Here is a 23,574-nt window from a genome sequence, read left to right as displayed (position 1 = left end):
TGAATCTAAAAGGGCTAAAAAGGAGCATTTAATTGAGAGGAACTAAATACAGATTGGGCTTACTAGTTCACCATTTCCAGAACACATTGGAACCACACTTGTATTTGTCCTTCCCTTTGCACTCCAACTCCAAGTCATCAGATATAAATGGCACTTTCTGCATCACCCAAATAGAAAAAATAAATAAATAAATAAATAAAAATTAACAGAAGCGACAGGGCCTGATTAGCTTCACAATGGAAATAACTCAAAAGCAGACAACCCATGTTCAAGAACTTGGTTTCAAACTTATTTTTGACTTGGACTAGGCCTAGTCAATGAAAAACTCTAATGTCAAATTGATCATAGACAAGAACCCAGTTCTTATCAAGCTCGGCGCTCCGAACTTGGAATTTTGGAAAACCCAACTCAGCTCAGCCGGGTCTTGAGTCGATCATCAAGTTCTCGAACATGGTTCAAGAACTCGTTTTGAACTGGTTTTTGGGTTGGATTTGGCCTAGTCAATAAAAACTCAAAAGGTCAAGTTGATCATAGACAAGGCCCAGTTCTTATCGACTCAAAGTATGAAAATCAGTACTCTGAACTTGGAATTAGGAAAACCAAGTTGGCAAGGCTGAGTTCTGAGTCAATCTGCAAATTCTTGGCCAATGTTCAATAGCTTGGTTTTGGACTCCTGTTTTAGTTGGACTTGCCCTAGATGATGAAAAACTTTTAAGCCAAAGTATCAAATCAGCACTCTGAACTTGGAATTAGGAAACCGAATTTAGCTCGGCACTCTGAACTTGGAATTAGGAAACCCAATTTATCTCAGCTGAGTTCCTAGTCAATCTACAAGTTCTTGAACATCGACAAAAGCACACAAGTGAATGCAGATCTCAGGTACCGAAAATAGAAAGAAGGAAATCTGTGTATCAGTTCAAACCTTTTGCTTTGCAAGATCTTGACACCCAGTGAAGTTCTCAGGGAATTTGCATGTGCCAAACTCTACTGTGTACGCCCGCGCAAAGTTCGCTCCGCTTGTGGCTAACCTCTTCTTGTCATTCAGCTCCTACAACGCATTCATATTCTCTAGTAAGCTTTTATTGAAACTTTGAGCTTCAGTACCACACATACGGCACAAACATATAGAGGATCATGAATGTTTATCTAACAAGTTCCACAATGGAAGGGCCAAGGCCGGAAAGTCGCACTGATTAAACAATCCTATCTATCCAATCAGATGACTTTCAGAAATACAGCAGAAGTTGATCTGTGCTCCATATTCAACAGGAAACATGTCCTTCCCTCCATATGGAACACATGTATACAGGATCATGAATGTTCATCTGAGAATCCTCACCATGGAAAGGCCAAAGCCAGAAAGTCAGTAGTTGAACAATCATATCCATCTAATCAGAGGACTTTCAGAAGTACACAGCAACAGATCGCAAGAACTTAATCTATAGTTCACATTCAACAGGAGAAAGTCCCCCTAAATGTGTGATCTTTGGGATATGGCTCATCCATGGTGGGGTCCATTGGAAGAACAGTCAGGTCCATGCATCTACGGCGGTTGTAGTAGTTTTAATAATATGAAAAAGCTCATCTGCACCCATGGCGCACTCACACACTTAGCGTGCCTACATGCTTTTAGACACATGGAAAGTCTAATCATCAAGCTGGACCACCCATTAGGCTTGGCCCACTTTTCATGGGACATCATGAAAATTCATGTTGGTTGGATGAAGCTGGCTTCTCTTTTCATAACTGTTGGTTTTCCAAGCTACTTATGGGATGGTAATGGTCATCTCATCAAAATAATTCCTAACAGACATTTTATCCATAGTGGTCTCTAATTGAAGGGACTACTATTGAAAAATTGGACCATCTTTGATCCAAACCATCCATTTTGATCAGATAGAGAGTTCCTCTTAATCATTGTGAAAACTTCATGCTAGCCCATGAAAAGTGGAGTTAACCTAATACGCAATCCTGACGGTCCATGTCCATGTATCTAGAAGCACTGCACACGCTAAGAATGTCGTTGTGCTGAGGGTCTACTGAATTCAACAATGATTATCAAGATGAATGCAATAGGATCAACAAATAGCAGACCTTGTTAGACTTGCTCTTCTCAAGGTACTCTTCGATGACGCCGGCATTGGCAGATGAAGCTGTGGCGGCGGTAGTGAGAAGGGCTGCAGCCAGGCCAAGAAGTGCAGCTCTTCTTCCCTCACTTCTTTCACCTTCCTTCAAGCCAGAGGTTCTAGTCTTTTGGGCTCTGATCACTGGGAGTTTCGGATAAGATGCTGAAGCAGGTGGCAACGACGCCAGCTTCCAACTTGCATCGGAAGCAGGTGTGCCCATGAGAGCGTAATTGCATGACAAGACACTTGAATTCATTGCTGCCATTGCCTCTCTATAGAGATCGAAGTGAAGATGGATCAAGTGCTAGTGCTAGAGAGACTAAAAAACAGATTGCTGCGAGTTTTTGAAGTTTGTTTTTTTTGTTGAAGGGTGTGGATGGAAGAGATAGAGGAATGTGGTGAGAGTGTGGATAAGGTGAGATTGCCTCATGCCCATTGGCAGGATACATCTTTTCTTGTTCCACTGCCCCCACAAGTAGTTTTGAGTGGTAGAACTTTAATAATGGCTGGCCCCACACAAGCAAAATCTCCATAGGAAGACAGGTATTTTGGTCCATAACAGAATTTTGAAATGGAGGGGCATGTACCAACTGAAGGGTGGTGTTCAACCTTTGCACGTGCCTATTGATCCACACCGATGAATCGATGGACCATCTGTTGGGCTGAGCTATCTTGTAATAAAATCTTACTCGTATGCTTAATCAATGGCCCACGCTTGAACGGTAATCGAAAATTGAGTGGCAATCCACAAAAGTCCATTTGTCAAATGGTCAGGATTCTATCGCTTATTCAAGAGGTGGCCCATCAGTTGGCCAGTCTGATCAATGCTATTGCTTACTAAAAGAAAAGCTTTTTTTGCCAAGCCTCCTTTCTGTATGCAGCCACGTGTTCCCGAGTGGAATATGTATGTGAAATCCACACCGTCCATGTAGATATCTAAGCCCAAAAATCAGGCTAGTCCAATCATCAGATGGGCCACAGTTTGGAAAACAATGGACAGTGGAAAAAACTTGGCAAAGCTATTCTAAGCTGCTTACCTGTTTCTAAATTCTAACACAGTGGCCACCTGATGAATGGACACAGTTTGATTTTTGGAATGGGGCATCTACAGAGTCGGATCCATCTGATGTACGGGACCATTCAATCGGCAGACCACCCCTTTTGGATAAGCCATAGCCCAAAATACGCATCGTCAATGAAATTTTAGAGGAATTGATACATAGAAGAAGAGCCTCCTACAATTTCTGAGCGGCCCATCCTTGGTACCTGCTCTCAGTCGCTCAGTTCGGGTTACAGATTGCAATAGATCAGGCTCGGACCAAAGATGAGACTACCAGACCCGTTCCATGAGCAGACTCCCAGGCCCAGGCTGACGTAGGACGTGGCACATATATATTCCTAGCATGGTTGGACCAAAAGAAGATGGACCATAAATTAATCGTAACTTTTGATCTGGGTATCATAACGGGACGCACAACCTATCAATCTTTACTGAAATGGGTCATCTGAGGTGAACCAACCCAGCTTTTTTCCATTTCGCCAGAAAACACGTGCTTTCATCTCAAAAACGAAATTTAAGGAAAAATTATTATTTTTAGTAATTCCAACTTTTAATATTTTCTTAGTTTTAGAGTTTTATTCTTTCCTCTTTTTTTTTTAGAAACAGCTTGTAATCATGCTAGGACTCTTCTAGCAAAAGTTTATTTGGAATTTTTATTTTTAAAAATTAGATTTTAGAAGAGTTTTATTAAAATTAGGATTTTTATTAGACTTGAAATTTTATTATTTTTGGTAATTACAAATTTTGATTTTTTTTTATATATTAATATTATAACAGGGACATATCAGACAATTATCTATCAATAAAGTTATTTCGAATTTTCTAAAATTAATTTATATTCTTCCCCGTGGATTCTAGGTATCTCAAGCCCGACCCAATATGACCCACTTGTAGAAAGATGTGTTGGGAGCCTCACCAGCTTACTTAACAGGCTACAATTTTGTGACCCAAACCCAGTACAAACCTGCTAAGCTCAACCAAAGTCCATCTTTTAACCATGTCAGATTGGTAGGCCCATGGGACCACCCAATATATTGGATTGATCAACAGCTCTTATCAGTCATCACCAATCTTATAAATGACGAAGATGATACCACTTATTAAATAGTACACTCAACACGCTGGATTGGGCAGTCCTATAAATGAATGAGAGATACTCAATTGGGGTTCTTCATGGTTCCCACGTAAAATTGAGTTTCAATACAATCTCTCCACCGCAACTGGGCAGATAGTATCAGCTGATTTGGTGTGAAACCAAAGGTCTGAAGTGCCAGTTTCTACACCATTACAGCTGAAATTGACGTAAATGAGAAATGCTATGGGCATTTGCGCAGGGAAAATCAATTCTCAGCACACCAGTCAACATGAAGACAGCGCCATCTAAACCATTCATCAGGCAAGTGGAACTTTGAGCGGACCCTGCCCCAAAAATATTGGCGATCTTCACATCACGGAGGGCCATGTGTACAATGAATTAACAGTGTTGATTACCCTATTCTCTAGCCATCCTTTTTTTTTTTTTTTTTTTTTTTTTGCACCCTCATTCAGGTGCAGCCCATGTGATGAGTAATAGCTATTGGCTCCACCTGATGACAAAACCAGGTTGTCAAATTGACACATGGCAGCAAATCACCCTAGTATTTGTCAATGCAAATAGGGATAAAACCGCTGTCAATTGGCATATATGAGAAACAGAGCTAATGTAGCATGCGTATAAAAACTTTTCCATGCACCTAGTTGCAGTTAGATCCACTACCATTCCCATCACCCATCTGGACCGTCCATCGTGTCCAATGTACTCTTATTTTCTGCTGCAGTGCAAAAACCACGGCAATAGGATGGCCTTAGAACATCCATGACTGGACAATATATTCTATGAACAATCGAATCCATCCGTCTTTTCATGCCATTGAAAGGACAGCTTGGATCATTAATTGCTATGGTTTCTAAAAGCAGCGTATAAAGAGTGAGTCAAGACAAATAGATGGCCAGATTGGTGCTATGGATTGTCCACGTATCCTAATGCAACTAGGTGCATGGGAAGGTCTCTATACAGTTAGCCAGCTAGATCCTTTATCCTACCATAGCAAAAAGGAAAAGCACCATCAATCCCCATTTTCCTGTTTTCTTGTACCTGCTATGTTTAAGAAAGATTATTCATAACCAAGGTGTTTAATGTAGTGGTGCCATATCGTTCACCAGCATCACCAGCATCCGTATCGTGCCATATCAACCTGTATCAGGCTGTTACGGGCCAATACAGCCGTATCATTCATGGACAAGTACAGATCGGCCAATACATAGCAGTTTGGGGCGGATATTTTAAACCTGTTCTTAACCATCATTTACTATTACTATGGAAGCAATCAACAGATTTTTAGGGCTATTTTCCCTAGCAATGTAAAGAAAATATGTCATCATTACGACATGAGAATGGTTGGTCAAATGCAGATGCATTTAGGAGACAAAGGGATTACAGAATTTGTAATCATTGCACTTTTTCGTATAACTATGACAATAGTGTATTTTGGTGATGATTTACCATTAAAGTATTGTAAAAATGCCACCATTACAATTTTACAACCGACCAACCAAATGCGGCAATCAATGGTCAAATGCATATGTTGTCAGGACAAATAAAGTAATTTGTAATCATTGCACATTTCCTTTACATTACAGTGGTAACTGATTAAACAAATAGGCACTTTTCAATTCATTCTTTTACCGACATTCAACTCAATTCTTTCTACCAACACTGAAAAATATGGGCAATAAATATTTCAAGAAATTCAAATTTAACACCATATCTTTTGACAAGTCTCATGCATTATTAGACTCATACATTATTAGACTCCACAGAAATACTGGACAGGACCATAATATGAAATGTGACAACGAAATGAGCAACTATAGGAATATAAGAAAAACAATAGTGTCAAAATTGACTTCAGAACACATGCGGCACATCTCTACCGTCTACTGTTTCTTTTCCTTTCCCTTTCTTGGCAAAATAGTGCATAACATGCAAAACCAAATTTACCATGTCACCAGGCAGCCAAACGCGCACATTGAGCCCACAGTGCAGGACACAAACTAGTGTTACATCCATCCATGCATGCGAGAAGATGAATGCAATATCTTTGCATGAGATGTCTACCTTATAGACCCACCAGATATGGACGAGACCTTACAAACACCTGCTGAAGTAGTGAAGGGCACATCTTTGTAACAGGCCACCAGCTCTGCATTAGTATGTAGATCAGTTTGCACCGTCTCCCAAACCTTCTTCTTCGGGTTGAGCACATCATCTGGCTCCCCAGGAAACCCTGGAATCATTACTCTCTCTCCAACAGGAGCGGACTGAGGTGGATCCACCAACTCCACCTGAAATCCCATGTCCATAATCAATCACCGCCAGTTCTTCTCAAAATTTATATGCCAATCTGAAAATATTATAATGATAGGGAACCACTATGGGAAGGGTTTTTCTTTCTTTCTTTCTTTCTTTCTTTCTTTTTTGTTGTATTTTTTTTCAAAGAAACAGTTCTCAACTGTAATTTGACATTGATGGGCATACTTGCACCCATCAACAACAACAGAGGATTGAGTGTCTTAAAAGGGTGGGCCTTGTGTTCACAAGGCCAGGAGAGGGATGTTAAAAGAGCACTACGGGCTGCACCTTCTAACCACTGCGACAAAGGTCCCCAAGATTAAGAGAATCTCACGATATTTTTGCAAATTATTAACTGAACAATATAATTGTGTTAATATCACAGGAACTTAAAAAATCTGAGTCTTAACATTTCCACAATTTTCTTGTGATATCATCGCTATTTTGAGTTAATTTTTGTGATTCCATTCTATATATTTAAGACTTTAAGATTTTTTCTTTTTTGAAGGATGAAGACTTCTAAGATTGTTTATTGATATTTTCTAATAGTCATTTTAAGCATGATTTTCCCAACGACATCCTGAGAAAACCCTCAAAATATGAAGATGTCCTGAGAAATTTCCAGGAACAAGAATTGTCACCAAGCTTGTAACAGAACATATTCATCTCTGAGCTGATTCTCATGGAGATTTATGTCCTGATCAAATTAAAAATATGTTTTGATCAAGGAGGAGATTGGATTTTCAGTAGGAGATGAAAACACGATACCATTCTAGGAGGACGTATGGCTTGGCAAGAGGAAGCTTAAAGAAGACTTTCCGAGTTTAGCCAGGCTTTTCCCCGGAAGCGAACATTCCTATAGCGTGGTGCTTTCTTGGTCGGTCAATCTCATGGTTTAGACCACTCAATGTCACAGGAATCTGACAGATGAAGAAGTAGGTGAATTCTTGAGGTTGATGGAGCACCTTCAGGACTTTCGCCCTTTGGTGAGAGAGACATTACATGTTATGGAATGAGAGCTTGGGTTGCTTTTCTGCCTTGCAAGGTATATGTGAGGAACTAAATCGTATAGCAGCCCCTATCAACAGATTATGAGACTATGCGATGGTAGGGAGAAGAATTCCATGTTGCCAAATTCCTCTCTGATTTTCATCCTGAGTTCAAGCCTGATCAAACTTAGATTCTTGGAGGTAGCAAGCAAGATTCCATCTACTACTAAGGCTTTTGCTCATGTTCAACATGTGGTCAGTCGACAAAGTTCATCAGATAGTTCTGCACTAATGTCTGCATCTGGTAGAGGAGATGGGGGAAGTCGTGGTGGCCGCCGCTGTTTTGGTGATAGAGATACAGGGAGAGGTCGCTTTAGAGGCCAAAATATTTAGGGAGGCCGTGGTACAGATTTCAATGGTAATGCAGCCGTGGTTGTTGTAATCGACAGTGCACTCACTGCCGTCTAGTAACCACACAGTGGACACATGTCGGGATCTTATTGATAAGCCTACTTGGGAATCAAGTTTGTTCCTCTGATGATGGCATCAGGGGTTATGTCTCCAATCCTATCTCCTCCATGATGGCATCGAGGGTTATGTCTCCAATCCTATCTCCTCCACTTATGAGCACAATACTTAGGTGATATAGTTACACTGTCTAGGGAAGAATATGCCGAACTTTCGAAGATCCGTTCCACCCATGCATCATCATCCATAGCTACTCTCACCATCTCGCGTAGTCAGATACCATTTGTCTTACACCATCTGATCGTGTACCTCGGGTCATTGACTCATGAGCTTCCAATCATATGATAGGTAAGCATAGTGCGTCAGTCATCTCAGTTAGGACAATCGTCATCTATGTCTTCTATCACTTTAATAGATGGTACTTCAACCTGTGTCTGGGTTGGGTACAGCCTGTCCTAGCCCATTGCTTTCATTGTCATCAATACTTTACATTCCTAAATTTTCTTTGAGTTTGTTATCAATGAGTAAGCTAACTAAATCTTTAAATTGTTCCGTCACATTTAATTCTTCGTATTGTGAATTTCAAGATCTAAAAACAGGGTGGACGATTGGTAGAGGATATGAAGCAAATGGACTCTATTACCTCAATCGTAGAATAACTGGAGCTACATTATAGACATACATCTCTCCTCATTGGTAGCATTCTAGGCTTGGTCATCCCTCTTTAAGTAGTTTGAAGATCTAATCTCATCGTTGATTCGTTGTCACATGTGTCTAGACAAGAGAAGTGATAAACACCATAGAGTATCTTTTCTTGTCGTCTAGACAAGAGAAGTGATAAAGCTTTTTTATTTAGTACATTCTTATATTTGGGTTCTGTTGAGGGTCAAATATTGCATATTAGACCCAAATTATTGCCTGGATTTACAAGCATGATACCGTTTAATGACCCGATTTAATCGTGTTTGTGATGCAGAGTATATTTACGAGCATGGACTGAAAAAGGGTGCTTAAAGCATGGATTTAACGCTCCGATGACACCAAAGGCAAGGAACGGACTCCAAGGGACCAAGATCGATGGAATTACACACCAAGGATCTGCAAAAATCGAGAAATTGAAGCTCAAGTGGTCTGAAAGATGTCTAGAATGCTAGACAACAAAGTTTCCACCATCCGTTCAGCCCAAAACTTCATACGTGGACTGAGGCCTATAAATGAACCATACACATAAAATTTGAGCCACTGGATCCTGGTGGAAGTAGTCTAATAGACAAATCCGCCCAGAAATCGTCGATTTACGGCCCATCTAACATCTGGATATACTTCACGTTTGGTCTCAATCCCTTAACTGAGATAGGACAACAGATGGACGGATCCGATTTCACATATACATCAATATGGGACCCACTTTGCATGCCAGGAGTGCACAGTCGACTGTGCACGCGCTGTGCACTGAACTAACACGAGCGGTCAAACAGCTGCTGCACGCAACAGAGAAGGCTTTGTTTCAAGGAACGGGCAGTTGTGATCTTGTAGTGGGCCACCATCTGAGGTCTTCAGGCCGATCTGGACCGTTCAGTAGACTCCAACAGCCCAGATAATGTGGACCTAGGAGAGAGAATTTGAAGAGAGCAGCATGATCGATTTCTCACCGTGCAAACACAATTCAGATGGTTTACTGAAAACTCGGTGGGTCACACCGAATCCAATACAAAAACGTCCATGGTCGAACGGTTTTTCGACATGAGTCTATTGGATGGAGTGGATCTCTTCTCTAGAGATGATCAGGGGCCGTCCGAGCATCCCAGCGTAACTCCATACGCACATACGTGCGTAACGGATGACCAATCACCGTGGGCGATACGACCTTCTTGATCGTGATCGGACGGCCAATCCGGACTGTCCATTGTATCCAGACAAGAATTCTAACCAAAACCCCTACCTTTCTTGCAATCATTTATACAGATAAGATCGCTAGTGCTGGAGCTTTCACCGGACGTTGATTCACGCGGTGGCCCACCAAAAGCTCAGATCCTCTTCAAAATCGGAATTATGTGCTAAATCAACCCCACAGAGCCAATGGCCAGCTCTGATGAGGTGTGTAGTCGCTAAGTGGACCCCACCGACCTCAGCCACGAAAACGGAAATTTCCATTTCCTGCGGCTCTGTTTGCGGAAATCGGAAGCTATCTGCGTTTTGCAGGCGGCTGTGGGCCACCATGATGAGCTATCTCTCCGATCCACACCGTCCATCAGGAAGCCCATACAAAATTGTCTTAGACCCGACCTGTTGAATGTAGAGACGAACTCCAAGGTGGACGAGATCTTCATCCGAAAGAAGCTCCGTTGTGATACGCAAGACGTTGCCGCGTAATGATTTACGCACATGCACCAACTCCCAGCCGACCTTCTCAGCTATAAAACGGAGAAAGAGTGAGAGAGGAGGGGATCGAACCAGGGGGATTTGGGATCCAAGCTTTGGACGGGCAGGTTGGAGGCAGCCGTGGAAGAGACAGAGAGAGTATTATTTTTTTGAGTTTTTATTTGTTTTTTTTTATTATTATTTTTGAGAGATTTAGCCCAATTATGCCAGGCTAAACCTCTTAGCTAGGGCTAAGAGGTGAAGCTTGTGGCGTGATGGGAGTACTCCTACGGCTTTGATTCATGTTGACTTGATTTTGATGCTAGTTGATATTATGGAATGCTTTCAGTTTTTAATGATGTATTGTGACTTAAATTACAATATATCTGCGATGGCTTTGAGTATGTCCATTCGCTTATTGTGATTATGCAGTTAGGAAGCCCTGTTGTTCACCATTGCCCCTTAGACATGGTGGGATGATAGAATTCTTCTTAACATTCATATGTCTTCTGATTGGTTGTGGATTGGTTTAGTTCTATTGTTTACCTTGTCTCATGGGCATGGATTTGTGATGGATTCATATCTAATTCTTATACCTTTCATCTCTTTAAAAACTAGATCAAAGGAAGTTCAGATTGTGCTTTAGTGATATATCTTCCAACTGGATGAAGATGGGACTCAAAGTCCAGTTGAGTTCATGAATCAAGCGTAGATCTCCCTGATCTCTACAAGCGGATCCTCTGAATCCCTAGTTCCCTACCTCTGAATTCTACATATTTTAGTTTACTATTTCACCATTATTCCTCAAATTCATCTGATTTAGATTTTATCTTATTCTAATTCTAGTTCTAGTTAGTTTCGAATTACGTACAGGTTTCAGTCATTGTGGATTCGACCTCGGTCTCACCGAGTTTATTACTACATCACAACCCTATACTTGGGTTCCAATTCATCTTACTGGTTTATTCGTTTTCAAGTACTTTGTTGTTTTTGTAGATAATTATTCTCCTATGACATGGCTATATTTGATGAAAGATTGATTAGAAGTGTTTTATTGCTTTAAAGAATTTCATATAGAAGCACAAACTCAATTTGATTCTAGGGTTTGTGTTTTACATTTAGATAATACTATAGAATATATATTTTTTTTTTTTACACACGCTCACGCTAGTGGAATTTCACCACCTATGGATGCTCGAACCCTTGACCGGGTGTTGAAACTCCTGAGATAATACTATAGAATATTTATCTCATGAATTTAATTATACCTTTCATTTCATGGCATTATTCATCGAACTTCATATACCCATACCACAACAAAATGGGGTCATGGAATGTAAGAATCGTCATTTAATTGAGGTTGTTAGAGCTTTATTGTTGAATATGAAGGTTCCGAAAATATTTTGGAGTGATGCAGTCTTAACTGCATGCTACTTAATAAATCGGATGCCTTTAATTATCCTTGAATGGAAAGAAACCACTGTCTTGTGTACTCATATTTCCTCCAACTCTATTCCTCCCTAGGTGTTTGGTTGTGTATGCTTTGCACATCAGCTTGATCAGGTTCATGACGAGTTTGAACCATGAGTTATCACATGTATCTTTCTTGGATATTCTCATACCCAATGGGAATACAAATATTATAATCCTGTCTATCGGAGATGTTATGCATTAGCCGAAGTCACATTCTTTGAATAAGCTCTATATTTCTAAGGGGAAGGAAAGTCTTTATAGTTTGAAGAGAGATTCATAACTACTCTTTCCATTATACCGGATATTACTACTAGAGTTGGGGAGATGTCTATGCTACGTGCAGATCAGCCTTTGCAGGTTTCCTTTAGACATTTCAAATGTGGAGACGGGGTACATATGATCATGACACCTACCAATCCTCTTGACCCATTAAGAAGATGGTCATTCGTCCAAGTCCTTGCCTCCACTATCAGATGAAGGTGATCCACCCATTGCTTTTCGTAAGAGCATTTGTTCAAGCACACAACATATTTCCAACTTTATTTCGTTCAGTGATTTATCTACATCATTTCGGCAATTTGTTCTCTGTTATTTGTGTTCATTCCTCATTCTTTTCATGAGGCTTTGAGTTATGATGGGTGAAAACGAGCAATGGAAGAAGAAATGGTTGCATTTTTATCAAAATCAAATTTGGACATTAATTGAATTAGCTCTTGAAAAGCTTGCAGTTGGGTGTAGATGGGTGGGTGTATACAGAAAAATACAACTTTAATGGCTTAGTGGATCGTTTAAAAGCTTAGTTAGTTACCAAAGGATACCGTTACACTCTTGGGGTCAACTATTTAAAAGCATTCTCACCCATGGCAAAGCTTCATTTAGTGCAAGTAGTGCTGCAAATTTTGATTGGCCATTATTCCAATTGCATGTGAAGAATGCTTTTCTTAGTGGAGATTTGGTTGAATAAGTTTATATGAAGCAATCACTTGGGTTTGTTGCTCAGGGGGAGTCAGATAAGGTATACGTTTCAAGAAATCAATTTATGCTATTGAAATAGTCTCTAAGACCTTAGTTCAACAAGTTTAGTAAAGTGGTGTTCAACTTCGGGATGAAACGTGGCTAGGCTGACCATTCTGTTTTTGTCCAACAAACTAAGACATGCATTATTGTATTGGTTGAAAATGTAGACGACATCATTGTCATAGGCAGCAATAGTACATGTTTTGACAAGGAAAAAAAAAAACTTATAACAACACCTATGTAAGGACTTGGGTTGTCTTTGATATTTCTTGGGTGTAGAGATGGTTAGGTCCAAGGTGATCAACTTGTCATAATGAAAATGTATGATGGATTTATTAGATGAGGTCTTCTAGGAGCTAACCATGCCAAAACTCCCATAGATCAAGGTATTCAAAATCGGTTACCTAATGGCCGTAACGTAATAGTAACGGTCATAACCGTTACGCGTTATGGGGTCAAAACGGTCAGAATGGCCGTTACAGAAAAAAAAGGTCGTAAAGGCCCTGTAATGGACCGTAACGGTCCTGTAATAGTTTTTTCAAGAAATAAAAAAAGGTTAGTAACCGCCAATATGGGTGCCGTAATGGCTGTTACGGCCCGTATCATAAAGGTTATGGTGGTGGCCGTTACGGCCACTGTTACAGTTTTGGAACACCTTGCCATGGATACAAATTAGAAACTTGGTGTGGATCAAGGTGAATTAATTGATGATCCAATGAGATAGGAAAATTAATTTATATAATAATTACCTGACTTGATATTACAGATTCAATTAGCATAGTTAGCCAGTTTATACAAGCTTCCCAGGTTGCTCATATGGAGACCGTGCTTCTTACCCTTAGGTATTTAAAGAAAGCTTCTAGCCATCATATCTTCTATAAGTGGAATGGTCATCTTCAAGTGGAGGGATATTCAGATGCAAATTGGGTTGGTTCTTCATCCAATAGGCAATCTATAGAGGTGGGCATCGAGCCGAGCCGAGTCGAGCTGGGCTAAGCTTGGCTTGGCTTGTCCATGGTGTACTCGAGTTCGAGCTCGAGCTCGAGCTCAGCCTCGAGCTCAACATTGAAGCTTGGCTTGTTTGCCGAAGCTATCGAGTCGAGTTCGAGTCGAGCTAGTGGTTCGAGTCGAGTCGAGTTTACCTCGAGTCGAGCTCGAGCTTGTTCATATCATTCATCATAGGTTAAGTTATTAAAATTTTGGCTAAAAAATATATATTAAATGCCATATTACTAAGACATAAATGATAAACCTCTAGATACTATCAATATCATACCACAAAAACATAATTTGTCCTCAACAATCAACATCAACATCAATTCAAAATAGTTAAAATATATTAAAAATTATAAATCCGTTCATGAAAATTTTTAAAGCTTTCATTCCTTCAAGTATTCTGGCCCACGCTTTCAATTTCATTGTCCTCTTCATACTCTTCAGCATCGAAAGTGCTACCGCCCCAAACTGGATGCAACCAATCTTGCGTACATATCAGTGCTTCAATTGTATTCGAGGCGAGTGAGCTTCGATACTTGCTAACTACCCTGCTCCGGTGCTAAAAGCTAATTTCGATGCCACGGTCGAAATTGGAATTGATAAAATGTCTCGTGCCATCAAAGAAAGTCTAGGGTATTCACAAGCTCGAGACTTCCACCATTGCAAAACATCGAAATCATTATCTTTTATCCTTATGACCGGTTCTTTTAAATACTTGTCCACTTCGGATTCAGTTTTCTGCGTCTCCGTTTCTTCTTCGTCTAAAAAAGACATAAAGTCATGAAGTCGCCCGCTAGTAGTAGAAGAACTATTCGCAATTTGAGAAGCACCTATTGCACTTGATGGATCGGCCGAATTATCAACATATGATGCGAACAGCTCTTCAATTGCAGCATTAATAATGGCGGTCTCTGCTGAAACTCTTTCAGAACTGAAATAAAGCGATCTGAAAACAAATCTAACCATTGCTATCTTGTATCGTGGATCCAGGACAACTGCAATAGCCATTAACAAGTGGCATTCAGCCCAATACTTATCAAATTTCATCTGCATTCCTAGAGCCATCACTTTTAAAAATTCCGGACCATCAGCAGCACATTTTTTAAGCGCGTTCATAATGAAAATAATTTCAGGAAGAAATAAATTTGCCGTGGGATACTTATTTCCTGAAAAAATCTTCGTGCAGTCGTAAAAAACTTTGAGAAACCGATGAACATCTTCAGCTTTTTTCCAGTCTTTATCACTTGGCACGTATGCGTACATTTTATCACGCGCCGCAAGTTCAGGGAATGTAACTTTAAATTGAAAAGTCGTATCCAACATTTCATAAGTGGAATTCCAGCGAGTGTAGACATCTAACTTCAACTGCTGTTTAGATTTCAAATCCAAGCATTTGATTATATCATTCCATGTACTCATTCTTGAAGGTGACCCCTTTATATATTTAACTCTATGTCATATGTTTGCAATCGTTGAATCAATTGCTTTCAGCCCTTTTTGTACAATCAAGTTAAGTATACGAGCACAACATCTAACTTGGAATATTTTACCTTCAAAAAATAAATTTCCAACAACTTTGAACTAAGTACGTAAGAAAGAAATCAACGTATCGTTGGACGAGGCATTATCTAAAGTAGTTGATAAAATTTTCTTTTCAATGCCCCACTCAACAAGACAGTTGTAAATGTAATCGGACATGACTACACTGGTATAGGGAGGAGGAACGTGGCAGAAGTTTAAAGTCCTCTTTTGTAGTTTCCAATCCACATCAACAAAGTGTGCGGTTAATGACATATATCCTTTTCTCTGATTTGAGGCCGTCCACATATCAGATGTCAAGCTTATTCTGGATACAGATTCAAGGAGAGCTTTCAAGTTAGCTTTCTCAACGGCATACATCTTCATGTACTCTCTTTTCACAGTAGATCGAGAGGCCTTCTCACATCTGGGATTTAGAAATTTACAAAATCCCATGAAAACCTTGCTTTCCACCATGCTGAATGGCTTCTCATTGACTATCACTAACCTCGCAAACCACTCATTTAGTTTATCCGGGTCATACTTATACGTTGAGAGTGCAGCTTTAGAGTCGTCATCTTCAGAAATATTAAATGAAAGCAGTTGCTGCAATCCACCCTTCGATATTCTTGGTCTCTTCACACATTTATCTAGATGCCTCTGATAGTGAGTTGTAGAAGAACCAGAATGCTTGCTGTAAAGAGTCTTACAAAACTTGCATCTAATCTTGACAGAACCATCTGGTTGCGTGATCTCATCAAAAGATTCCCATATTGCCGATCTTTTTTCCCCCCTCACAGAACCTGAAGCTGTTTCAACTTTGTTCTCTAATTTTTTTTCATCCACAGAAAAAGGAGAATTGATTGACGCACCAGGGCCAGGAGTACTTGGGTTTTCTTCAGTAGTCATCTAAAAATCAAAAGTTAACAAGTATAAATATATAATACAAACAATATCGGCAGCACCTCCCTATATTCTCCGAATATTTGTAAAATTCGATACTAATTAGTTGCCACAGTCACATGTAATTCATCAAGTGGACTTTAAAAGATATTTGTGATCATCATAATTTTATATTGTATTGTATGGAAAAAAATAATTTGTATAATATTTTTTCTATTAATTTAATATTTTAGTAATGTAAAAATATTATTATTATGATTTTACCACTTATATTCAAATATAAAAATGGTTAGTCAAGTTACGTTAAAATAAATAAATAAATCAAAGAGAGATTGTAATTTGTAATTATTATATTTTTATGATATCTTACAGCCAGTAATTCTAATTAAGTCAATTACTACCAACATAGCTACCTTCCTGTGTACTTTTTGTACAATTGTTTAAATATTGATGACTTATTAACCATGTAAGTGGCATGCATGTCTGTTAATCCCGACCATCCAAAATAGCTCACTTAGGATACGGCCTTACCTATAAGGTTTGGACCATAGATGATCATCTTTTTAACCGTCCATTTGGTGGCCATACTTAGATAATCAGGACCATTTGATCAATGTGACTATTGGGGGCCGTGATTTGGGCACTGTATATCAATATAAGTGTGCGTCATGGATGAAAGAGAAATCATCACCTGTACAATTGGTTTTTCCTCGTAGGATCCACCCTCATTGAGTTACCATCCAAAAATCAGATTAGTTGAACAATCCTGGCCTTTGATTCTTAAACACTTGTTAGATTATCTAATAATCTCATATTTGGATCCATGATACATAAAATCCAGTACCCAATATTTGAATGGTTTCATTTGAATTATTTGTATACCAATGTAAACTCGGAGAGAGAGAGAGAGAGATGGGAAATTACTTGATACTCTACTTGCCTACCTATGACGCTTGATATGCAGTCACTTAAAAATGGTATATTTTTAGAATATATTAACTCAAATTAAACAAATTAAATTACAGAATCCACCATATCTTAAAAAATCATAACCTCTGAGTGGTAAACACTTGTTTGTTGAAATCAAACCATATGATAGGATTAATTTCTAACTGTCTAATATTTTTTCATAAATTTGATATTAGATGATCAAGTGGGCATAATTTTTTCCTAAATATAAACTGATACCCATAATTCAGACAATTTAATTTGAACTAATTTTATGCCATGTATGCATGTCTCAAGTGCATGCGTATCGTCTATGATACTTCGCCAGAGTATCAAAGGTGTTTCTCGGTGAGAGATCCAGGCATATTAATATAATGGTAGGTTGTGGAGCCCAAGCACTTTGGGCCCCACCATGATGTATGTGTTTCATCCATACGGTCCACCCATTCTTTCAGATCATTTTATGATATCAGCCCAAAAATGAGTTCGATCCAAATCTCAAGTGGACCGCACAGTGTTGATTGAACGCCCACCATTAAAAACCCTATGGGAGCCACAAAAGTTTTGGATCAAGCTGATAAATATTTTTTCCCTTCTTCCAAGTCTTTATTACCTAATCAACGGATTAAATGTCAAATAACCATTACAGTTGGCTCTAGGAGATTTTTAATGGTGTAGTTCAATCACTACTGTTTTCCCACGGTGTGGTCCACCTGAGATTTATATCTACCTCAATTTTGTGGTCAAGCCCTAAATTTATATTTCAAAATGGATGGACGGCATAGATAAAACACATACATCATGGTGGGCCCCAAGTAGCACCAACCACTGGGCACACAAAATCCTTTCCTCCAGCGTAGATTCCAAGGAGGAGCTTCACAGCCATGCCTGAGATGACGTTTCAGCAAATCTCTTTTTGACTTATTTTGAAACGGATGGGCTACTCGTGGTCGGTGCTCTGTGGGCCCCATCATGAGGTATGTGTTTCATCCATTCCGTCCATCTATTTTTCTAGATCAATTTATGGTAATACACAAAAAATGAGATACATCCCGGTCTCAAGTGGACCACATTACAGGAAACAGTGTTGAATGAACTTCGACCATTAAAAACCTTTTCAGGGCCATAAAAGTAGTGGATTAAGTTGATCTTTGTTTTTTCCCTTCATCTGGGTCTTTATGACCTAATCAACAGATGGGATGTCAAATAAACAGTACAGTGGGCCTTAGGAGGATTTAAATGATGGATATCCAATCAATGTTGTTTTCCTGTGGTGTGGTCCACTTGAAATTTATATCCCCTAATTTCTAGGATGAAAACCTAAAATGATATGTAAAAATGGACAAACAGAATGGATGAAACATATACATCATGGTGGGGCCCATAGAGCACCCACCACCACCTCTGGGGCTCGTGTCAGGGGGAGTAGCCAATCCGTATCTCGTTCTCTGAAAAAAAAAAAAAAAAACCTGCGTCCCTATCCTGCATCCCTATTCTCCGGGAAGTAGCCAATCCATTCCATCCTTTTCACCTCCAACCTCCTACATCCTACCATTGTTCTTATACCCACGCTACGCTAGGCAGATACATGAGAGATCTAATCCATCCACTCATCAGGCGGGCCATCACAGAACCCGATTTGAGATCCAAGCCACTCATCAGGTGGACCCCATTCTCCAACAGAATCAAGAAAGAAGAAAAAAAGAAGAAGAAAAAGAACTTACCTTAATGATGTTGGTCGGGTGGGCGTGCGGCGAGCAGGGGCAGCGGGCTGGGTGGGGACCGTGGGGTAGAGATGAGAAAGAGAAGAAAATTAGAATAGGGAGAAACGGAAAGGGAGGCAGTTGCGGGTGGGGTGGGGACGTGAGGTAGGGTTTTTAATTTTTACGATTTTATATATATATATATATATATATATATATATATATATAAAAACCTATTTCTAACGAGCCGAGTCGAGCACGAGTTCGAGTTTCGAGTCGAGTTCGAGTTCGAGTCGAGTCGAGTTAAAACGGGTCATGGTCGAACTCGGCTCGTACTCACCTCGAGCTGCAGTATTTCAGCTTGACTCGGCTCAACTCAACCATTCAAGCCGAGTCAATCCGAGCTGACTCGAGCCGAGTCGAGCGAGTTATTCGAGCTAGCTCGACTCGTGAACATCCAATAGGCAATCTACATTTGGTTGTTGTACTTTTGTAGGTGGTAATCTTATTATCTAGAAGAGTAAAAAGCAAAGGTGTTGTGGCTTGTTCAAGTGATGAGGTGGAATACAAAGCAATGGCCCATGCCAAATGTAAGCTTATTTGGCTAAAAACAAAAACGGGTGAACTTGGGTTTTAGTTGAGGTTTCTATGAAGCTATAATGTAATAATCCAATAGCCTCTCATATTGCTCATAACCATGTCTATCATGAGAGGAACAAGCACATCGAAGTTGATTGGCACTTCACTATAAAAGCTCTTTGTCGTACTTAACTGGATTGTTTCTTTATCAAGCTAGACATGCATGATATATATGCTCCAGCTTGAGGGGGAATGTTATCGAATGTGAATGTGGGCTCTTATATGGCCCATTCTTAAGCCCATCTAGGTTTACGACATAATGGGTATTTTTGCTTTTGTTATTAATGACATCCTTGTAAATATTGAAAACCATGTTAATAAACTCGAGCTATGTAGGGACATGCGACCCCCAATCCTCATTCTCTCTCCTTTCTTCTCTTTCCTCCTTTCTTAATCCATCCACAGTCATTCAATCAAAGAGATTGGGAAGTTTCAATAATTTTCACCACTACATATAGTAGAATATAAATATTTTTTAAAAAAATGATGAAGCCCATGAAGCTGGTATGGTCGTCCTGACTCATGTGTTCCAATTGATACTCATGTGATTGCATTCCAAGTGCAGTTCCTGTCCAACTAGGGTGTGCCACTCCACTGTACCAATTGGAACAAAATCATTTTCTCTTTCAAATTAAAAGCAATTCGTTTTGATAAATGAAAAATTATGAGTTTGTTTGAATTATGGAAATCAATATCTGGACTCAGCTTGATTGATAAACACACCTTCTATTCCTACTGTTGCTACAATTGCATTGCCAAAGTAGAAAATGGAGCATATATCTATCAATCGCTGCAGGTACAAGCATTGTCTACCTACGCTACATTAGTAAACCAAGAAAAGACCAAAAGCTTGAAGGTCTCTTTTGTTGCTTACCTTTGTGTGGTCATCATTAGAAGTAGCCAACACCATTGCCTGTGATTTTATCCCACGCATGGTAGCTGGTTTCAGATTACAAAGAACACAAACTTTCCGATTCTGACAATGGGTTAACGAACAGAAACATGGATGGTATCAACAAGCAGCGCTTACAAATGTCCAAAGAGACTTCTTTAACTGATTCTGGCAAAGAAAACGAACCTGCATCTCTTCAAGAGGAATGTATTTGACAAGGCCACTAACAACAGTACGTGGTGACTGTTCACCCACATCAATCTCTTCCACATAAAGGGAATCAGCATCTGGATGCTTCTGAACTTTCGTAATGAGGCCTACACGAATATTGAGTCTCGAAACAGATATTTCCACTTCAGCTGCGTTCGGTTTTCCTTCTGCTGCAGGCTTAGTTTGGCGTTGTTTCTTAACATTTCCATCTGCGTGAAATTTTAAAAATTACACAGGAACTTATTAAGACTAAAACTGAATGGTGTAACTATATCTCTATCATCTACATCAACAAATGCTTTTATGGAATCTGTTCCATGACAAAGGAAATTACATTAGTGTCCGAAATTCAAAAACAGTTTTGGAATCAAACTTGTGGTAGACTATAATCATTATTGAGTGGGATTCAGGCAACACGATAAAATTGATCAAAGAGGGTCATATTCCTTGGATGATTGCTAATATTTTAGAGGAAGTCTTAGAGCTGAGCGATCATGGTGTCTTTCTCCCATGTCCACCAGTCGGCTAATTCCTGGGCTGACAGGCTGGCCAAGGATGGAGGGCAGCAAGCCTCATTATCTCTTTTAGACCACTGTCAAGCGATGTTGTAATAGTGTGGTACTCTTGCTGCTCTGCTTTAGTAGGGGTTTCTCTTTTGCAGTTCTTTTCTTTTTCCCTTTTCAATAAAATCTCTCCATTTTTCTTCTCCCAAATAAAAAATAAAAAAAATCCACTGTTGCCGACAATCGCATCAAACATTCGGGCAATGTGCTATTCTTCCTCACAAATCTGGACATTACAATTGATAGACAACCACTAAAAGTCATTACGTAAGTATCCAAACAATCCAGACCAAAAAACCACAGCATTTGGATTAACTGTTCAATCAATCACCTAACATTTGGAGGGTTGACAAGCATCCACAAAATGTCCATTTTTAGGAAGTTGAGTGTCTAATTGGTTTACATTTTGGAATAAGACTAAGCCAGGAGGCAAGCTATACATTTGACAATCCAGATCAATAAACATGTCATCTGGTAAACATTAACATACTAGACCAATATGGTGGACATTAGAAAAACCCTAGTCAATAAAGGATTTTCTTTGAGGAGTATCGCATGACAATTTCCATATTCACATAATACCTAGATGCCACTAGGGTAACTTATTTAATGCATCTGCTATGAAGAAAACGAAAACTTGACAAAGTCAAATGAAAAATGAAAAGATGACTACCTGAGACTTTCGTTTTCTTTAGCTGCTCAGCAATCTTTTGTTCTTCAGCTGCTGCTTTCTCAATCCTATCAGCTTGACTTCCAGCAAACTTCTCTCTCAAGAACTCCACAGTTTCATCTTTCTGTAGGAAAATGAGTTTCACCAGATGAATAAAGCATCATGCCATTGGCAGCTAGCAGGTGAATGAAACACCCACATGCCTGTGTAAGGAGGATAAAACAAAAGAAATGATAAAATACCAGTTCCTTAAACAAGGGTTCTGGTGTCCCTATTTTGTGGCCAGTAGGAACTATATCCCAAGGTCTTCTTGCCCTGTCAACATCTCCTTTTTCATCGCACAATGAGAGTTTTTCAGGAGGTAAATTAAGCTGCTTCAGTACCTTAAATACCATCAGGAAACAAAGAGAGCCTCAGTATGGCAGAACTTAAAAACTTGATAAGATACAACAGCATTAGCAGTTGAAACATCTGGCTGCAAATTGAGTTTCTTGCTGACTGACAAATGCATATACGGGGCTCAGTTATATTACCTCAACAGAAAAGGATGGCAGGAAGGGTTCTAACAAAGATGCAAGAAGAAAAACAAGCCCAACTGAAGTCTTCATCACAATGGAACATGAAGTTGGATCTTCCTTATAAAGCTTCCAAAATTGGCTGTCCTATATAATGAATTACAAGGGCAGTTATACTTGAGCACTGCAATAAATAGGCTTTTAAAATGGAAGGAGAACAAAATAATACTAGCTTACCTGTAGATATGCATTTCCTTCACTAGAAATGCTCATTGCAGTTTTGAGACCTTGTTTTAGCTTAACCTACATATTACGACACAAAAAATGTTTCCGTCTGATTATTTGCATGATTCAGGCTTCATGTCCAGTTTTAAAAAGCAAGGAAAAGCCTCGCAAGCCAATGATGCATTTAATCACCTTCTCCATGGCTTCTACATACTGCTCCATGTATTTGCCAACTTTCTCTGCTAACGTCTTAGTTAAGAGATGCGATTCTGCATCTGGAGCATCAGGAATGGTGCAATTGTATCCTGATCCTGCAAAGGAGCAGGTTACTGATAAGAGCAGCATTCAACCTATATGGCTTGGACACAGACACGATCAGTGTGAGAGATGGATACAAGGAGGCCAACTTGGCGGTCTAGTGAAACTCTACAAGCATTTGCCTATCAGGTTATACAGTAGTAACTAAAGATATCTCATTATATAGAAGTACCTCTAATTCTAAGGACACATTATATACAAGTGCATCGCAACAGAATTACAATCATATTGCAAAAAGAGAAAACTGTCAACAGAATTACAATCATATTGCAAAAAACGGAATTACCAAACAGCAAACAGAAAAAGGAAGAAAACTGTAGTTTTACCCTAATGACATGTCAATGTATTTCCAAACCAAGGTGTACCAAATCGGTTACGTATCGGCCGTAATGGCTGATACGTAACGGTAACAGCCGATATGTCACGCGATATGGGGGTCAAAACGGTGAACCCCCAGTTTTTGGCTCGGATCGGCTGGTTTTTTTTTTTTTTTTTAGAGATAACAGAAAATATATTAAAGAAGAAAGGATTACAAGGGGGAGGATCGACCCGCTGAGTTAGCGAGAAAGGGATCCTCCCAAAGCAAACA

General features: G+C 39.5%; 2 protein-coding genes across 2 annotated transcripts in view; both read right to left on the bottom strand.

The window, feature by feature from the left end:
- Positions 1 to 9: 9 nt before the first annotated feature.
- Positions 10 to 2,532, bottom strand: LOC131236546 (photosystem I reaction center subunit N, chloroplastic-like). The gene is made up of 3 exons (XM_058233796.1): positions 2,095 to 2,532; positions 923 to 1,048; positions 10 to 157 (listed from the first exon to the last, which is right to left on the bottom strand). The coding sequence occupies exons 1-3, from the start codon at positions 2,389 to 2,391 to the stop codon at positions 68 to 70; spliced, it is 513 nt and encodes a 170-aa protein (XP_058089779.1). The 5' UTR covers positions 2,392 to 2,532; the 3' UTR covers positions 10 to 67.
- A 3,646-nt stretch (positions 2,533 to 6,178) lies between these two features.
- The window catches only part of LOC131236543 (probable methionine--tRNA ligase), a 28,368-nt gene continuing 10,972 nt past the window's right edge, over positions 6,179 to 23,574 (bottom strand). Inside the window, exons 10-17 of the mRNA XM_058233794.1 lie at positions 22,860 to 22,978; positions 22,680 to 22,745; positions 22,461 to 22,589; positions 22,170 to 22,310; positions 21,931 to 22,051; positions 20,671 to 20,903; positions 20,467 to 20,568; positions 6,179 to 6,570 (exon numbers count right to left, since the gene is read on the bottom strand). Of these exons, the coding sequence (XP_058089777.1) occupies positions 6,340 to 6,570; positions 20,467 to 20,568; positions 20,671 to 20,903; positions 21,931 to 22,051; positions 22,170 to 22,310; positions 22,461 to 22,589; positions 22,680 to 22,745; positions 22,860 to 22,978 (1,142 nt within the window). The 3' untranslated portion in view covers positions 6,179 to 6,339. The remainder of the gene's footprint in view (positions 6,571 to 20,466; positions 20,569 to 20,670; positions 20,904 to 21,930; positions 22,052 to 22,169; positions 22,311 to 22,460; positions 22,590 to 22,679; positions 22,746 to 22,859; positions 22,979 to 23,574) is intronic.

The sequence above is a fragment of the Magnolia sinica genome, chromosome 2 (genome assembly GCF_029962835.1).
Source record: "Magnolia sinica isolate HGM2019 chromosome 2, MsV1, whole genome shotgun sequence".
NCBI lineage: Eukaryota > Viridiplantae > Streptophyta > Magnoliopsida > Magnoliales > Magnoliaceae > Magnolia > Magnolia sinica.
The sequence above is the reverse complement of the archived record's forward strand: the minus strand, read 5'-3'. Positions and strand labels throughout refer to the sequence as shown.

What these genes read in the sequence shown, in the direction of transcription:
- LOC131236546 (XM_058233796.1), bottom strand. Translation starts at nt 2,391, where the DNA reads ATGGCAGCAATGAATTCAAGTGTCTTGTCATGCAATTACGCTCTCATG. An exon ending in AGAAGAGCAAGTCTAACAAG is followed by an intron (nt 1,049 to 2,094) that starts GTCTGCTATTTG and finishes AATGCGTTGTAG; the next exon opens with GAGCTGAATGACAAGAAGAG. An exon ending in AAGATCTTGCAAAGCAAAAG is followed by an intron (nt 158 to 922) that starts GTTTGAACTGAT and finishes TGGGTGATGCAG; the next exon opens with AAAGTGCCATTTATATCTGA.